This window comes from Narcine bancroftii, chromosome 6, assembly GCF_036971445.1.
Source record: "Narcine bancroftii isolate sNarBan1 chromosome 6, sNarBan1.hap1, whole genome shotgun sequence".
Lineage (NCBI taxonomy): Eukaryota > Metazoa > Chordata > Chondrichthyes > Torpediniformes > Narcinidae > Narcine > Narcine bancroftii.
Genome location: NC_091474.1, coordinates 47,731,875 through 47,749,555, shown reverse-complemented (window position 1 = coordinate 47,749,555; position 17,681 = coordinate 47,731,875). Strand labels below are relative to the sequence as shown.

General features: G+C 40.3%; 1 protein-coding gene across 2 annotated transcripts in view; it reads left to right on the top strand.

The window, feature by feature from the left end:
- LOC138736058 (derlin-2) overlaps positions 1-4,047 on the top strand; it is a 34,107-nt gene extending 30,060 nt beyond the window's left edge. For both annotated transcript variants that reach the window (XM_069884915.1, XM_069884914.1), the window contains one exon: positions 1,088-4,047. In XM_069884915.1, the coding sequence (XP_069741016.1) occupies positions 1,088-1,181 (94 nt within the window). In that variant the 3' untranslated portion in view covers positions 1,182-4,047. The remainder of the gene's footprint in view (positions 1-1,087) is intronic.
- Positions 4,048-17,681: the final 13,634 nt, after the last annotated feature.

Genomic DNA, 17,681 nt, shown 5'->3' with positions numbered 1-17,681 from the left:
TGCTATTTCTTGCCAAGCCATCTTGAGATTACAAGCTGAGCCTCTCAGCTCACTCGCCAACTCCCCTTTGCTGGGCCTTGCCATTGGTGCCAATGTAGACTGCAACCTCTGGCTGCGTGTGCGAACAAGAACATCCTACAGATGTTGGGGTCTGGTGCAATACACAATAGACTGGAGAAACCCAGCAGGCCACGCAGCATCTACAACAAGTATAAGGTAACCAACATTTCGGGCCTGAGCCCTTCATCAGGAGAAAAATAATTAGACCCAACACTTCACTCGTGAATCTGCAGGGGTCATTTATTGCATTTGGTGCTCCCAATGCCGTCTTTCCGACATCGGGGAGACTGAATCCAGATCGTTTTGTTGGGCACCTTCACTCTGCCTGCTGACCTCCCGGTGGCCAACCTCTTTAATTTCACCCATTATTCCCACGTCGACATGTCTGTCCATGCCTTCATGTGCTGCCAAATCAAGGATTCTCAGAAAATGGAGGAACAACTTGTATTCCATCTTGACAGTCTCCAACCAGACGGCATCAATATCAACTTCTCCAGTTTCTATTGACCTCCTGTCCTGGTCTCTCGCTTTCCTTACTCCCATCTCTAGCCCCTTCCCTTCACTCTCCCATCAGAGATCTACCCTCTTTCCCCATCATTTCTCAGCTTTTATCTCTTCTACCCTCCCACCTGTTTCCTCCCCCCACCCCCCCCCACCTTTTGTATTTCAATCATCTACTTGTTTTTCCAGATTCCTGACCAAGGAACCGGGTCCAAAACATTGGTTACCCTTTACTTCCTGTGGGTGCTGTGTGACTGTTAATTTAATTTTAATTGTTTAAAATTTGGACATGCAGCGCAGTAACAGGCCCAAGCCGCCAAAATACCCCAATGAACCTACAACCCCCGAATGATTTGAAGGGTGGGAGGTCACAGACAATGCCAGATTTGAACCTGGGTCACTGGTGCGGTAACAGTGTTACACTAACCATGATGCTAATTGTGACCTGATAAGTTTCTCCTGTTTTTAATCTTTCTGATGTTGTCCGTGTTCATCACTTACCCCCGGCTCTGTTTCTCGTTGGTAGGAAGGCTATTTTTGACATTCCTGAGGAGGACCCCAACTATAACCCACTGCCTGAGGACCGACCTGGGGGATTCAACTGGGGCGAGGGGCAGTGACTGGGAAGCTTGAATGACTGCTCTCTCCAGAACCTCGGAGAACACCTTCGTTCTCTTTTGCTTCCCCACAGTTTGCCGTCACCTGGGTTCATTTGGAACAACACTGCCTTGCGGATTACCAAGGACAAACCAACCTACTGTGTGACGGGCGTCTGGGCAAATTGTGATTGGCCAATGGTGCCTGTCATACTGGAAGAGTTTCAATAGGACTACTCCATGCAACGGGACATCTGAGGTTCATGTCAATTGTTTTGCAGAAGATCAAATATCTGGGGTTACGGTCATGTGTATGGCCATAATTTTTATAACTTTTATATGAATTGCAGCTGACTGGCTACGCAAAGTATTGTTTGACAATGAAATCAGAAGTCAACCATCAACTCTCTGATTTTTGACATTAAATTCCTGAACAAGGAGCCAACTGATGGAGGCCTTTGATCAGCCTTTGCGTAGCCCATGTACAGATCCACCTCACCGTTCTACAACTTCCTTGCACCATAGCGTTGCTTGTATGTATGTGGATGGCCTTAGATGGTCAGTATTGTTAAACAGGCTGATCTGTTGTTGGCATCCGATGACTTCAACGTGATTTTGTATCATTGCCCTCTGCTGGTCTGACGATATCTATCCAGCCATTTGAGCAGCTTTAGGTTGGATTTCACCACTTGTGTCTGAGAGAGAATTATTTGGGTTCAAACCCCACTCCAGAGATCTGAGGATTTTAAAAAATCTACTCTCGTGTTTCAAAGCAATACTAGGGGGTTAACACTGTGGAAAGTGCTGTCGCTGAAATGAGACGTGAAACTATTCTTTCAAATAGGTGTGTACGGTTGCAGGGCAATCTTTCACAGAAGCATGGGCACTTACTTTCCTTGGAAGATGCTATCCCCAGTTGCCTTCTCTCGATGGGTTTCCAGGTCACTAATCGTTCTCTACTGGAGGGAGATCGTTGTGCTCCATTTTCCATCTAACAGTAGCCTGTTCACTACTTCCGTTAACTCCCTGTAGTTGGGGCCCCAGTGTTTTGCGTTGACTTTGAAGGGATAGTTCCACCCTGCATGTGACCAGTGCCGCACATGGCCATGGTGAGTGTGGACTGTGTGTCACCAGGACGGCAAAGGTGATGTCACTTTAAGCAACTTCCATCAATTCCTTCCATGTTATTTAGCAGTATCCAGGTGTAAAGGAACATCCCCAAACTGCTGACATCTATACTTCACTCAGACTGGATAATATGGATTCTTGCTTCAGTTAACATTATTGTAGTCACAGCACTGTGTTTGCAATCTCCCACACAGATCCCAGTTAATCAGTTTCCAAATCCTGGAAAGCGCAGCAGGATGCTGATGGCAGAGGAATGTAACAGTTGGCAGAAGTGCAGGGAGAGTGCCTACCTGTAGCTAGGCACCAAAGGGGTGTGACTCACAGACCAGCACAAAAGATTCAACCCTTTATATCAAGCAGGTATATAAAATGTGATTCCCAGATGCAGGGTATTGTAAAACTGATGGGAATGTCTCTGGTTCCCTTGTCAACATTTTGACTGGTAGTACTTACAGAGAGCTAGTTTCTTGTTCAAATTTTTAGTGATGTTTAATAAGAGAGTGACCAGCAGGCGCAACCTGGTGGTGGTGGCCACCAGAAGGATGTACCTGGCGCTGGGAATCGGGTGGAATCGAGCTGGGGCCTGCAAGAGGAGATAGAGACCCAACAGCTCACTCATCCCCCGAGGTCTGAGGTCCTGCTGCAGAGCTTTGAAATCAAGGCCCAATTACAGATCGGGGAGCAGCACAGTTGGGGGAGCCATCTTGTCCTGGCACAGTTTGCCCTCAGCTGCATGTAAAATGTACTGTGTTGGTGCTTTAGAAATGAGTGGAATTTCCCCCAGTGTCCTGAACAATATTGTAAAGGTGGAAAGCAGCTTGTATTAATTTCACTCGAGACTGTCACGTCTGTACTAGCCGCCACTCTTCCCCCTCTCTCCCTCCCCCCCAACCCCCCCCACCCCACCACTCCATTGCTGCCAGCAGGTTGCCAGGGTCTGAAAGGGCACTTTACAATACAAGTCCTATATCTGTCCGACGCTGCTACTCAGACTAGTGGTCTAGTCAGCTCTGAAGGCTGAACCAGATGATATTCTCACGTCACCAGTGCTCTTTTGTCCTGGGTGTTGGTTAATTTCCTAAATTCCCAATGAAAAATTGTCTCACTCTTTCTTAGTCCACCTTGACAAGCTTTAGGCAGTATTCAGTCCGATACCTGGAGAGTTGGGCATTCCTAAGCAGATTCAGCTGGCGGGCCACAAACAGAACTCAGTTGTGGCTGATGGCTTCAGACTTCCTCCCTGCCCATTATCTGGTATCGTGGAATGGTCACTAGGTCTTGGTGAGCAGGGTGTCAGCAAGGCAGGTTGGCACAGCTAGGATCCTCCCCACCCCAGGTATTAGACTGTGTATCAGATGGAACGAGACCACAGGTGGTCACTACACAACTAATGTCCCCTGCAATATTGCACAGTTCCCTGCATCCCCTCCCATCGCTCTGCTCCCGTCTTCCCATGGATCAGGGGCCATCCTTCATACCTGTAGCTAGGCACCAAAGGGGTGTGACTCACAGACCAGCACAAAAGATTCAACCCTTTATATCAAGCAGGTATATAAAATGTGATTCCCAGATGCAGGGTATTGTAAAACTGATGGGAATGTCTCTGGTTCCCTTGACAACATTTTGACTGGTAGTACTTACAGAGAGCTACTTTCTTGTTCAAATTTTTAGTGATGTTTAACAAGAATTTCACCTTTCTATTCTGGTATTCATCAATTTATGGAAAACCTTGTGATAGAAATTAAATTATTTTCATTCATAATCTTCTCCATTTCTTGCGTACACAGTTACTCCCTCAGCTCGGGCTGGCAAGGCAGTAGATTCTCTGAGTAGTGGGGAGAATAAAGATGACGGATAGGGTGAGGAAGAAGACAGAAAAATATCAGTACGGTTACACTTAACCTTCCCGGCAAAGGGAAGCAAAATCTTCAGATACTGTAAGTCTTAAACAAACCCAGACAATGCTGGAAATTCTCAGCAGATCAGAACTGGGAAAATTTGCAAAACAAATGTGTAGTAGGTTGCAGAGAGGTGGGAGAAGCGAGAGAGAGAATGGATGATGGTAACTGACAGGTTAAAATAAGACCATGGGCATAGGAGAGGAACTAATCTGTTTGCCCCATCAGGTCTGCCTTTATGGCTGATTTACTATCCTTTTCATTCTCCTGCTTTCTCCCTGATCTTCCAAATCAACAACCTATCTGCCTCTGTCTTAAATATACCTATAGATATACAATGACTTGACCTCCATAGCTGTCCGTGGAAACAAATTCCACAGATTCGCCTCCCTCAGGGCAAACAAATTCCTCCTGTCTCTAAAGTGGTTGTGCTCTCTGGTCCTAGACATCCCCCACCAAAGGAAACATCCTCTCCGTGTCCACTCTATCCAGGCCTTTCAATATCTGATAAGTTTCATTGAGGTCTCCTCTTCCTTCTCAACTCTAGCGAGTGCAGTCCCAGAGCCATCAAACATCCCTTTCATTTCCAGGGATCATTCTCGTAAACCTCCTCTGGAACCTCGCCAATGCCAACACATCCTTAGATGAGTTTAAAACTGCTCACAATACTCCAAGTGTGGTCTGACCAATGCTTTATAAAATTTCAACATCACATCCCTGCTTTTTGATTCTATCCCAATCGGATTGAATGCTGGCATTGCATTTGCCTTCCTTAACACCAACACTGCTTGTTAAAACTGGTCCATGTTCTACTGAATCCTTTGCCAACTTTCCTCATTATCCACAGCTCCACTAATTTCTGTGTTCTCTGCAAATTTTCTGATCAGCCTGTCTACATTTCCATCCAGATCACGTGAGTATGTTAAGTATATGTGTGTGTGCATATATTATACATTTTTTTTATCTTTGGCTTGGCTTCGCGGACGAAGATTTATGGAGGGGGTAAATGTCCACGTCAGCTGCAGGCTCGTTTGTGGCTGACAAGTCCGATGCGAGACAGGCAGACACGGTTGCAGCGGTTGCAGGGGAAAATTGGTTGGTTGGGGTTGGGTGTTGGGTTTTTCCTCCTTTGCCTTTTGTCAGTGAGGTGGGCTCTGCGGTCTTCTTCAAAGGAGGTTGCTGCCCGCCAAACTGTGAGGCGCCAAGATGCACGGTTTGAGGCGATATCAGCCCACTGGCGGTGGTCAATGTGGCAGGCACCAAGAGATTTCTTTAGGCAGTCCTTGTACCTTTTCTTTGGTGCACCTCTGTCACGGTGGCCAGTGGAGAGCTCGCCATATAACATGATCTTGGGAAGGCGATGGTCCTCCATTCTGGAGACGTGACCCACCCAGCGCAGCTGGATCTTCAGCAGCGTGGACTCGATACATACACACATATAGATACACACATACAGTACCTATACACACAGCTACTGTACACATACATACAGGGCCCTTCATAATGTTTGGGACAAAGACACTTTTTTCCTTTATTTGCCATTGTGCTCCACAGTTTTAAATTTGTCATCAAATAATTCACATGTGATTAAAGTGCACATTCCAAGTTATTTATATACATTTTGGTTGGACCATGTAGAAATTGCAGCATTTTATCTACATTGTTCCCCCCCCCCCCATTTCAGGGCACCATAATATTTTGGACATTTGGCTTCACAGGTGTTTGTGATAACTCGGGTATGTTTCATTGCTTCATTGATGCAGGTATAAGAGCTAAGCTTGCGTCTAAGCTTTTTATCACCTTTGAAGTCTGTAGATTCCATTTTTCAACATGAGGACCAGAGTTTGTGCCAATGAAAGTCAGAAGCTGTTATGAAGCTGAAAAACAAGAATAAAACAGTAAGAAACATTGCCCAAACCAGAATCAACATCATTAAGAAGAAAGAGCGTACTGGTGAGATCAGTAATTGCAAAGGTACTGGTATTCCAAGGAAGACGTCCACTGCCGATCACAGAAAAATTCTCATCATGATGAAGAAAAATCCCCAAACTCCTGTCTGACAGATCAGAAATGCTCTTCAGGGGCAGATGCAACTGTCCGCAGGAAACTTCATGCACAGAAATAGAGGCAACGCTGCAAGATGCAAACCACTAGTCAGCCTCAGAAAGGATGGCCAGATTACAGTTTGCCAAGAACTATTTAAAAGAGCCTGCAGAATTATGGAAAAATGTCTTGTGGACAGATGAGAACAAGATTAACCTGTATCAGAGTGCTGGCAAGAGCAAAGTAAAGGGACTGCCTAAGATCCAAAGCACACCACCATGGTACCATGGTTGCATCTTGTGTGTGTTTTATATATATACATATATATATATATATGTGTGTTTGTGTTTGTGAGAGAGTATATACTTATAGATTAGATAGATGTGTATATTTATATGTATATGCACAAACACACACAAATATCACAAACAACAGAGGACCCTGTGGAACACTGCTGATCTCAGACCTCCAGTCAGAGCAGCATCTCCCCATCTCTCCCCTCATATTCGGTGGCCAAACTCTATATCCCCATGAAGTGAAACACAAAAGTCTGCAGTCACTGTAGTAAAAATACAAAACTGCTGGAGGAACTCAGCAGGTCATGCAGTGTCCACAGGAGGTAAAGCTATATACCAATGTTTCGGACCCGAACCCTTCTTCAAGTGCCTGAATAAGTGGCTGGGGGAGAAGCACAGGCCAACCATAATTTGTCGTGGATAGGACAGGAGAGGAAAGGTGAGAATTGATCAAGGAAGAGGAGTCGCTCTGTGAATGCAGTGCTGGAGGGAAGAGAAAGAGGACAACAATGGGAGGAAAGGAAACAGGGATAAGGGAGAGATGGGGGGATGCTGAAGGACATTGGAGATGTCAATGTTAATGCCATCTGGTTGGAGGTGCCCAGACAGATGGTCTCAGCATGAGTCCACAGACAGACATGTCGTCTTGGGAATAGGGTGGGGAATTGAAATTGTTGGTTGCTGGAAGATCCCCAATATTGCAAAGGACAACAAAGGTGCTCAACAAAGCGATCTCCCAGTCTTAGTCCAGTCTCTCTGATGTAGAGAAGGCCACAACAGGAGCATCATAAGGTGTAAATGAACCCTGGCAGATGCATAAGTGCTTCAATTGGAAGGGTTGTTTGGGGCCTGAGTGCTGGTGAGGGAGGAGGTGTGGGTGCTAGTGTAGCATCTCCTGCAGTTACAAGAATAGGTACCAATTGGGGAGTTGGGTGAGAAGGGAGGAATGGATGAGGGAGTCACGGAGGGTGCGATCCTTGAAGAAGACGGAGAAGAGAAGAAGTGTCTGTTGGCGGGATCATATGGCAGAATTGGCAGAGGATGGTATGTTGGATGCGAGGGCTGGTGTTGCAGTGGATGAAGACAAGGAGAATCCTGTCCTTGTTGCACTTGGTGGCAGAGGGGGCCAGGGCAGATGTGCGGGTAATGGAGTATACACAGGTGAGTTCAGTAGAGTGGATGCCACTTTTTTTTCAGAAGGAGGACATGTCGGATAAATCCCTTGTTCCTTAATCCAGCGGATCAGCCTATGGAATGAAACCTTGCCAAATGCAGACACCATTCCCTTTCGTAATCACCTTCAATCACTGTGTATATCACTGAATCATGAACCTTTGGACAGCAAGAAAGAAAAGTCACCAAAAGATTCGGGCTAGAACTATACCCCTCGGATCAACAAGTTCCTGGTAACTATCAAGCACACATTTTCACCCAAATTCCCCATCAACTCCCCACTGTTCCACCACTCCTCGGATTATTTGGAGAGGCCATTTAACATACAAACACACATTTTTGGGATGAGCCTGTGTTGCTGGGGCTGTGAGGCTCTACTGTACTTTTATGCAGACTGGTTGATGTATGGGGTACAAAATTGGCCGTGGGTTTACTGAACCAGACTATAAAGTCCCCCATCTTTGTCCATCACCACTCTCCTTCCCCTGGCCAAATTCAACACTCACTTCTTCTGATTACAGGAAGTCATTAGTTCCAGTTCCACCAGGGTCCTTTTCCATGCCTCCTTGTCGAACATATTGATAATTTTCCTGCTCTTGCCCTGAAATACAATTTTCTTACTGAATTTTTTTTCTGGCAACTTCTATCATTCCCTTCAGCCTATCTCTGAGTCTTTCCTTCATTAACCTTTATTTTCATCTTCAGGCATGAACTGGTTGTCATTCCTAACTATAAGCTGCAGAGTTCCAATATGCCTCCTGAACAGACTCATTCCAGTCTCCCAGTTACTCTATATCTAATCTAATGGCATCGTGAAGCAAGCACGACAGCACCTCTACTTCCGCAGGAGTTTGCAGAGGTTAGGCATAACATTGGAAACGCTGACAAAATTTGACAGATTTGTAGTGAAAAGTGTGCTGACTGGCTGCATCACCAATACCTCTTTTTTTTTAAACTTTATTTAAGATTTTATAACATGAATAACATATAGGATTACATTAAAAAAAATTAAGAATAAAATAATAAAATTACAATACAATATCAGTAATCTAAATAAACTATACCCTCCCCAATAATTATTACACATTAATAACCCAACTCAAATTAGTCCAACCCCCCTTTCCCCCAAAATAAAGAGTGAAGAATTAATAAAGTTAATAATATATGTGAAAAAAAACCCACTTACAAAAAAAAACAAAAACATAACCGATTAAAATACTAACAAAAAGAAAAGTAATTAATACTAAGATATCAGACTTAAAAAACATATTTAAATCAAACTTAAATGCATATATTTAACAAATGGAGTTAAGATGAAACATATATTTAACTCAAACTTAATATAAAAAATTAGTAAAGTTAGTAACATTATCTATCAAAAATTCTTAAACAATAATCAATTCTTTAAAAAAAATTGTAGCATGAAAAAAAAATTTCTCTATAGAGATAAACCTTCACCAAATATCAACTAACTTCACATCTATCATCATATTAGTCACATAAACCACCATAAAACAAAATTCAAACCTCATTAAGCATTGTACAATTCAATTTTAGTACTCTTCCACCATTTTTCCCTTTTACTCTTGAATAGTTATCCAATAAAAGCTCCAATACCACATTTAAATATCCCCAATCATTACGTTAAAATTCAGATATCCAAATAATAAAAACACATCTACAACGAAATCTATATCTTCAACAAATGGAGCATAAACCACAAACAAAATTCAAGCCTCATTAAGAATTGTACAATTCGGGGAGGAGTCACGTGATGGAGTAGTGGCCGGACGGTGAACTCCAGCCCTCTCCAGAAAAGTCGGGAAAAACGAGAGAAAATACAAAGGCACAGAAATACAAGTTAAAGAAAAGTGAATATAAAGGTGGAAAGAAGATGGAGACAAAAGGAGAAAAATCAAAATCAACGGAAAGAAGAGAGGAAGAGAAGACAACGGAGGAAAAAGGTGAAGGCCTTACCTGTCCGAAGAGGCCCGCTGTGGAGAGAAGACCCCACTACCTCAGGTCGGTAGAAAGAGAACTACAACAATGGCTCACAGAGCCGAGTAAAAGTGCGCAACCGCGCATGCGCGACTCCTCGCGCATGCGCGATGCGCATACAAAAAAACACACCGACGGGAGGGGGGACCAGCTGGGGAGTCGATCTCCACAGCCGGCAACGACAGCTGCAGAACACCTGCAGCAAGAAGACACCACAGAAGACAATGGAAACAAGAAAGAAGAGGAGGAAAGGGCAGCAAAGAAACAACAGATGGTCAACCTAGAGGAAGAAGAAGAGGAAGAGGAAGAGTACAGGGAAATAGAAGAAGAAAAGATAGGCAAGGTAAAGGAGGTACTTGCTCTTGTTAGAGGATACATGGAGTCATTTAAAGAATGGCAAACACAGGAATTCAATGATTTAAGAAGAAGAATAAACAACACAGAAAAGAAAATAAATAAAATGGATATGACCTTAACAGAAATGGGGAAAAAAATGGACAAGATGGAAGAACGGGCAATAGCAGCAGAAATGGAGGTAGAAGACTTAAAAAAGAAATTGGAGGAATCTAATAAAAAAACTAAAGAGACACAAGAATTACTAGCCCAAAAAATAGATATAATGGAAAATTATAACAGAAGAAATAACATAAAGATAGTGGGCCTTAAGGAAGATGTAGAAGGCAAGAATATGAGGGAGTTTATAAAAGAATGGATCCCTAAGGCCCTAGGATGTCCAGAACTACAGCAAGAAATGGAAATAGAAAGGGCACATAGAGCATTGGCCCCTAAACCACAACCACAACAAAAACCAAGATCTATTGTAGTAAAATTCCTAAGATATACTACAAGAGAAAAGGTGCTGGAGAAGACAATGGAAAAAGTAAGAGAGGGCAACAAACCACTGGAGTATAAAGGGCAAAAAATCTTCATTTATCCAGATATAAGCTTTGAACTCCTAAAGAAGAGAAAAGAGTTCAATGCAGCAAAAGCGATTTTATGGAAGAAAGGATATAAATTTACACTGAAGCATCCTGCGGTATTGAAAATATTTATTCCAGGACAACAAAACAGACTATTCTCGGATCCAGAAGAAGCACGAAAATTTGCAGAACAATTACAAAAATAGACTGAGGGATGAAGACGGGTAATGAGAGCAAAAATTATCACGATTGATATGTATGTGGGTAAAGACAAAAATAGACTGAGGGATGAAGACGGGTAAGGAGGGTAAAAATGACCACGATTGATATGTATGCGGGTAAAGAGGTATAAGAGTGAATAGAGACAACGGGCATATGTGAAAGTATCTGTAATTAGAGGAAAACATAGAAAGTATAGACAAGAATTAATAAGGGAAGGTAATGGAATAGAGAGAATAAGGAGGGAACTAAAAGAGTGACCTTTGTGACATATAAAAAACGAAATCTTTTCTGGGGGGGGCTGGGTGGGGGGAAAAGAGCGGTCACTGCAAAATCAGTTGACGCTTGCGAGTGGATTCGCAAATCCAAATGGAGAGGGGAGATGTGGTTGTCCGACAAGGGATAAAGGGCAACTCAGGAGGGGAAGGGGAGATTGGGGATAAAGAAGATAGAAATAGGAGAATAAGGAAAATGTTGGATGTTGTAGGAATGTTGTCTGGTAAAGAGTTGAAAATAAGAAAACAGAAATGGAAAAGGAGGAAAGGTAATGATGGAAAAACGGAAAGAGAAGATAAACAAAATATAAAATGGCTACGCTGAACTATATGACTCTAAATATTAATGGAATACATAACCAAATTAAAAGGAAGAAACTACTAAATTTACTGAAAAAGGAAAAAATAGATATAGCATTTGTCCAAGAAACACATTTAACTGAATTGGAGCACAAGAAATTAAAGAGAGATTGGGTAGGACATGTAACAGCAGCATCGTATAATTCAAAAGCAAGAGGAGTGGCTATATTAATTAGCAAAAATGTGCCATTTAAAATAGAAGAGGAAATAATAGATCCAGCAGGGAGATATGTTATGATAAAATGTCAGATATATTCAGAGCTTTGGAATCTACTTAATATATATTCACCTAACGAAGAAGATCAAAAGTTTATGCAAGATATCTTTTTGAAGGTAGCTAATACGCAAGGGAACATACTAATAGGAGGGGATTTCAATCTGAATTTGGATCCAAATATGGATAAAACAGGGAAAAAAATTAACAGGAAGAACAAAGTAACCAAATTTATAATTAAATCAATGCAAGAAATGAAACTTGTGGACATATGGAGGAAACAAAACCCAAAAGAAAAGGAATACTCATACTACTCGACTAGACATAAAACATACTCAAGGATAGACCTATTCCTGTTATCAGCCCACATACAAGGGAGAGTTAGGAAAACGGAATATAAAGCTAGACTATTATCGGACCACTCACCCCTGTTATTGGCAATAGAGCTAGAAGACATCCCTCCAAGAATGTATAGATGGAGATTAAACCCCATGCTACTTAAAAGACAGGATTTTAGAGAATTTATTGAAAAACAATTAAAAATGTACTTTGAAGTAAATACGGAATCAGTGGAAGATAAGTTTATACTATGGGACGCAATGAAAGCATTCATTAGAGGGCAAATAATAAGTTATGCAACCAAGATGAAGAAGGACTATAATCAGGAAACAGAGCAGTTGGAAAGGGAAATAATAAACATAGAAAAAAAATTAGCAATAAAGGAAGATACAACCAAAAGAAGAGAATTGGCGGATAAAAAAATAAAATATGAAACATTACAAACATATAAGGTGGAGAAGAATATAATGAAGACAAAACAGAAATATTATGAACTAGGGGAAAAAACACACAAAATCCTAGCATGGCAGCTTAAGACAGAGCAAACTAAGAAAACGGTATTGGCAACAAGGAAAAAAGACAAACAAATTACATATAATCCAAAAGAAATTAAGGAAAACTTCAGAGAATTCTATGAACAATTATACCGAACCGAAAACGAAGGGAAAGAAGGGAAAATAGATGAATTTTTGACTAAAATTGAACTACCAAAACTACAAATAGAGGAACAAAATAAATTAACAGAACCATTTGGAACAGTAGAAATACAAGAGATAATAAAAAATTTACCAAATAATAAGACACCAGGAGAGGATGGACTCCCAATAGAATTCTACAAAACATTTAAAGACCTAATAATACCGCCCCTCCTGGATGTAATCAACCAGATTGATGAGACACAAAACTTACCAGATTCATGTAAAACAGCAATAATTACAGTGATACTAAAACAAGGGAAAGATCCACTCTCACCAGCGTCATATAGACCAATATCTTTGCTAAACACAGATTATAAGATAATAGCTAAACTATTAGCGAACAGATTAGCAGAACAGGTACCGAAAATGGTAAATTTAGACCAAACTGGATTTATCAAAAAAAGACGCACAACAGACAATATTTGTAAATTTATTAACTTAATTCATGCAGTAGAAGGAAATAAAGCACCGGCAGTAGCAGTTGCTTTAGACGCAGAGAAGGCCTTCGACAGAGTAGAATGGAATTACTTGTTCAAAGTATTGCAAAAATTCAGTTTACCGGAGAAGTATATTAATTGGATTAAAGCATTATATAAGGGACCGTTAGCGAAAGTGACAGTAAATGGACATGTATCAAAGCAATTTAACTTAAGCAGGTCAACGCGGCAGGGATGCCCACTATCACCATTATTGTTTGCGCTAGCTATAGAACCACTAGCAGAATCGATAAGAAGAGATAATAATATAAAAGGAATAAAAATAAAAGACAGGGAATATAAAATCAGTCTGTTTGCGGATGATGTGATAGTGTACTTAACAGAACCAGAACTATCAATAAAAGAACTATATAAGAAATTGAAGGAATATGGAGAAGTGTCGGGATACAAGATAAACGTAAATAAAAGTGAAGCAATGCCTATGAATAACGCGGATTTCTCAAAATTTAAGGAGGAATCCCCATTCAGATGGCAAACGCAGGCAATAAGATACCTAGGTGTGCAAATAAACAAAAATCTAGGCCAATTATATAAACTCAATTACAATCCACTAATGAAAAAACTACAGGACGATTTAGAGCATTGGAAAGAGCTACCACTAACACTGATAGGAAGGATAAACTGTATTAAAATGAACATTTTTCCAAGGATACTATACTTATTTCAGGCATTGCCAATACAACTGACAGAAAAATTCTTCAAAGAGTTAAAGAAAATAATAAGGAGATTTTTATGGAGAGGGGGGAAACCGAGGATAGCACTAGACAAATTAACAGAATGGTATAAACAAGGAGGCTTACAATTGCCAAACTTCAAAAATTATTATAGAGCCGCACAATTAAGGTACCTATCAGATTTTTATCAAACAAGGGAAAAACCAGACTGGACGAGACTAGAATTAGATAAAATAGGGGAAAAGATACCTGAACACATATTATATAAATGGGACGAAAAATTGGTACAACATAGAACTTCTCCAGTATTACACCATCTCCTCAATATATGGAAGAAGATACATGTAGAAAGAAATAAAATAAATTACCAAATACCAAAACTAATATTGACGCAAAATAAGCTACTCCCTTTTACAATAGACAACCTTGCCTTTAGAAAATGGGAAAAAAAAGGGATTAAAAGAATAGAAAATTGTTTTTCAGGAAGTAGATTCTTATCCTTTGAACAAATGAGAGATAAGTACAATATAACGGGAGATACAGCGCTGGCATATTACCAACTGAGATCCTACTTGAAAGATAAATTAGGAAGCAACTTGAGTTTACCAGAGGGAAGTAACCTTGAATATGTGATTACAGATACAATGTTAATCAAAAGATTTATAAAAAATATGTATATTAAACTGCAAGAAAAGGAAAATGAGGAAACAAATGGTAAAACTAAACAAAAATGGGAACAAGATTTAAATATAAAGATAAAAAAGGAAACATGGGAGAAGTTATGCTCTGGAACGATGAGAAATACAATAAATACGAGGCTGCGTATGATACAATATAATTGGTTACACAGACTATACATTACACCGCAAAAGTTAAATAAATGGGACCCAACAGTATCTGATAGATGTTTTCGATGTAAAAAAGAAAGGGGAACAACAATTCATGCAATCTGGACATGTGAGAGAGTAGAAAAATTTTGGGATGATCTCAATCAGATATTAAATAAAATAACAGAAAACAATATACCAAAGAATCCAGAGATCTTTCTCCTAAGTAACATAAAAAATAAAGAATTTGGAATTGACTTGGAGGATGCACAAAAAAGATTTGTTAAGATAGCCCTAGCTGTAGCAAAAAAATGTATTATGTCAACCTGGAAATTGGAAGATAATTTGAAAATACAACAATGGTATATAGAAATGAATAAATGTATTCCATTAGAAAAAATAACATATAGTTTAAGAAATAATATTGAAATATTCGAACAAGTATGGGAGCCTTACATTAAATACAATAGCGAAAACCTACCGGGAACAAACATTACCTAAGTTGATGGAAGGAGAAGAGAAGAAAAAAATGGACTCAGTAGAATTTCTGGTGTATTTTTGTTGAATGACAACATTGTCTAACTGAATTAATGCAACCTAGATTGTATAACTAAAATGGATGAGAGGGGGGAGGGATGGGGGGGTGGCTTGGGAGGAGGGAGGGGGGAGGGAGAAAAAGTCACTGTAAATGTGTGGAAAAGAAAAAGTGTATATCATGGCTATTGTGATTTATGGTGTGAAAAATAAAAAATTAAAAAAAAAAAAAAAAAAAAAAAATTGTACAATTCAATTTATAACTTTCACCATTATTCCCTTCGTTCTATAACTAAAATAGCAAAATAATATACACCAGAATTACCACTCCTTTCACCTTAAAGTTAAAGAAAAAATATAAAAAAAACTTATCCATCCCATTCACATTTAAATTTCAGATATTCCTTATCTACTGAATAAACTTTACAAAAAAAACCACATCAATTTTTAGTTTTTTAAACAATCAAATACTTTCTTATGCTTTTTTTTTATTAAAAAAAACCCCTTCACTCTTTAATCTAATAATACAAAACAAAAGGGGAAAAAAACGGGTAGGAGGTTAAAAATACCCCCTTCCGTCTAAACCGCGCAATGCGGTAACTCCCAAAAAAAATTGGTGTGAGATAACTCACACGTAGCAGATGACTTTCAGGAAATAGTGCCTATCCAGTTCTCTCCCCCAACTCTCACTTCATCTTAAACTAACATCATCATTATTTAATATCCCTTTTTATTAAAAAAAAGCATTAGAAAAAAAAAGACAACTCTTCTTTTAATCAGCTCCAACTGCCGAGTCACCATTACAACCATTCCTTCTTGGAGCGAGCACGGCTCTTTTCTTCCATCTCTTGTCTCCTTAGAGATCGCGGCGGACTATGTCTCTGTTGAAACTGAGTAATTGGCAGCTCTTGAGCAAATGCTATAGCTTCCTTTGGAGAATCAAAGAACTTTGGTTGGCAACCATCTTGAAAAACCTTCAAAACAGCTGGATATCTAAAGGTTGCCTTGTAACCTTTCTTCCACAACAACTCTTTAGCAGGATTGAATTCCCGTCGTTGGAACATAACTTCTTGACTCAAATCCGCATAGAAGAAAACTCAATTATTTTGAATCATCAAGGGTGATTTTCTCTGTTGTGCATTTCTAATAGCCATTCGTAAAATTATTTCTCTGTCGTAATAATTCAAGCAACGAAGCAAAACAGGTCTTGGACTTTGACCTGAAATAGGTCTTCTACGCAAGGCTCTGTGAGCACGTTCCAGTATTATACCTTCCGGGAAATGTTCTTGACCCAGCACCTGCGGAATCCATTCAGTAAAAAATTTTCTTGGGTCTGGTCCCTCCATACCTTCCGGCAAACTAATAATCTTTATATTGTTCTGTCTGGATTGGTTTTCCAAATAATCAATCTTTTTATTTTGAGTTTGTAAGTCTTCAACCATTTTGGTCACATCAAAAACTTGATCCCGTATTTCGTCTATATCTTCTTCACACGAATTAAATTTATCTCTCACTTCAAGCTTAAAAGCTCCAAACTCAGCCATCTGTTGAGAATGTATTTTCACCAAAGTATTAAACCTAGTACCAAGTTCAGTCATAATCTTGGATAATCCCTGCATTGTATAAGATAATTTAGATTCAAGATTCACAAGAATCTTTTCAATTGGAAGAGATTTTGGCTCAACAGATTCCTGCTTCTTCTCCAAAGGATCTTCTATTCCTTCCTTCATTCTGGTTGCCTTCCTTGTAGTATGACTGCGTGTGGAAACCCCAGCCACAGCCTCTCCAGCAATGACTGGAGGATGCTGGCCGGGGTTTTCCCCAGTCCATAATGTATTAAATTCTCCCAGTACATCAAGTTGTATAGGTTCTTGTATCTCAAGAAATGCAGTTTGCAGTGCCACCTCTACAGTTGACAAATGCCTTAGAGTAACTCTTTGTTCTAAAGGCTGTTTGGCGCCCTCTTTAGAGGGCTCTACCGATGTAACATGGAGCTCTACATCCAAACACTGTACCTCTCTCCTGGGATCCATTTCACGCTGAGTCCCGATGTCTTTCCTGTAGGTAGGCTCCAAAACTTGAACTTTTGGAAAATGTAGTTTTTTGATGATCTGTTGTCGTTTTTTTTTGCTCTTTTCCACCAATTGTACCATCATAAGTTAAATTAACAGCACTGAAATTATCCAAACTTTTAAAGAATTTTAACGGGCATTTCTAGACAAAACAATAAGATAGAGTCAGGAGAGGACTGGAAGGCACGTCTGATCCTTACGCCATCTTGCCACGCCCCCACCAATACCTCTGAATGTAAAGCCCTGCAAAAGATAGTGGACACAGCCCAGGGCATCACAGGCAAAACCCTCCCCACTATCGAGAACATCTACAGGGAACGCTGCCGTTGGAGAGCAGCAGCAATCATCAAGGATCCACA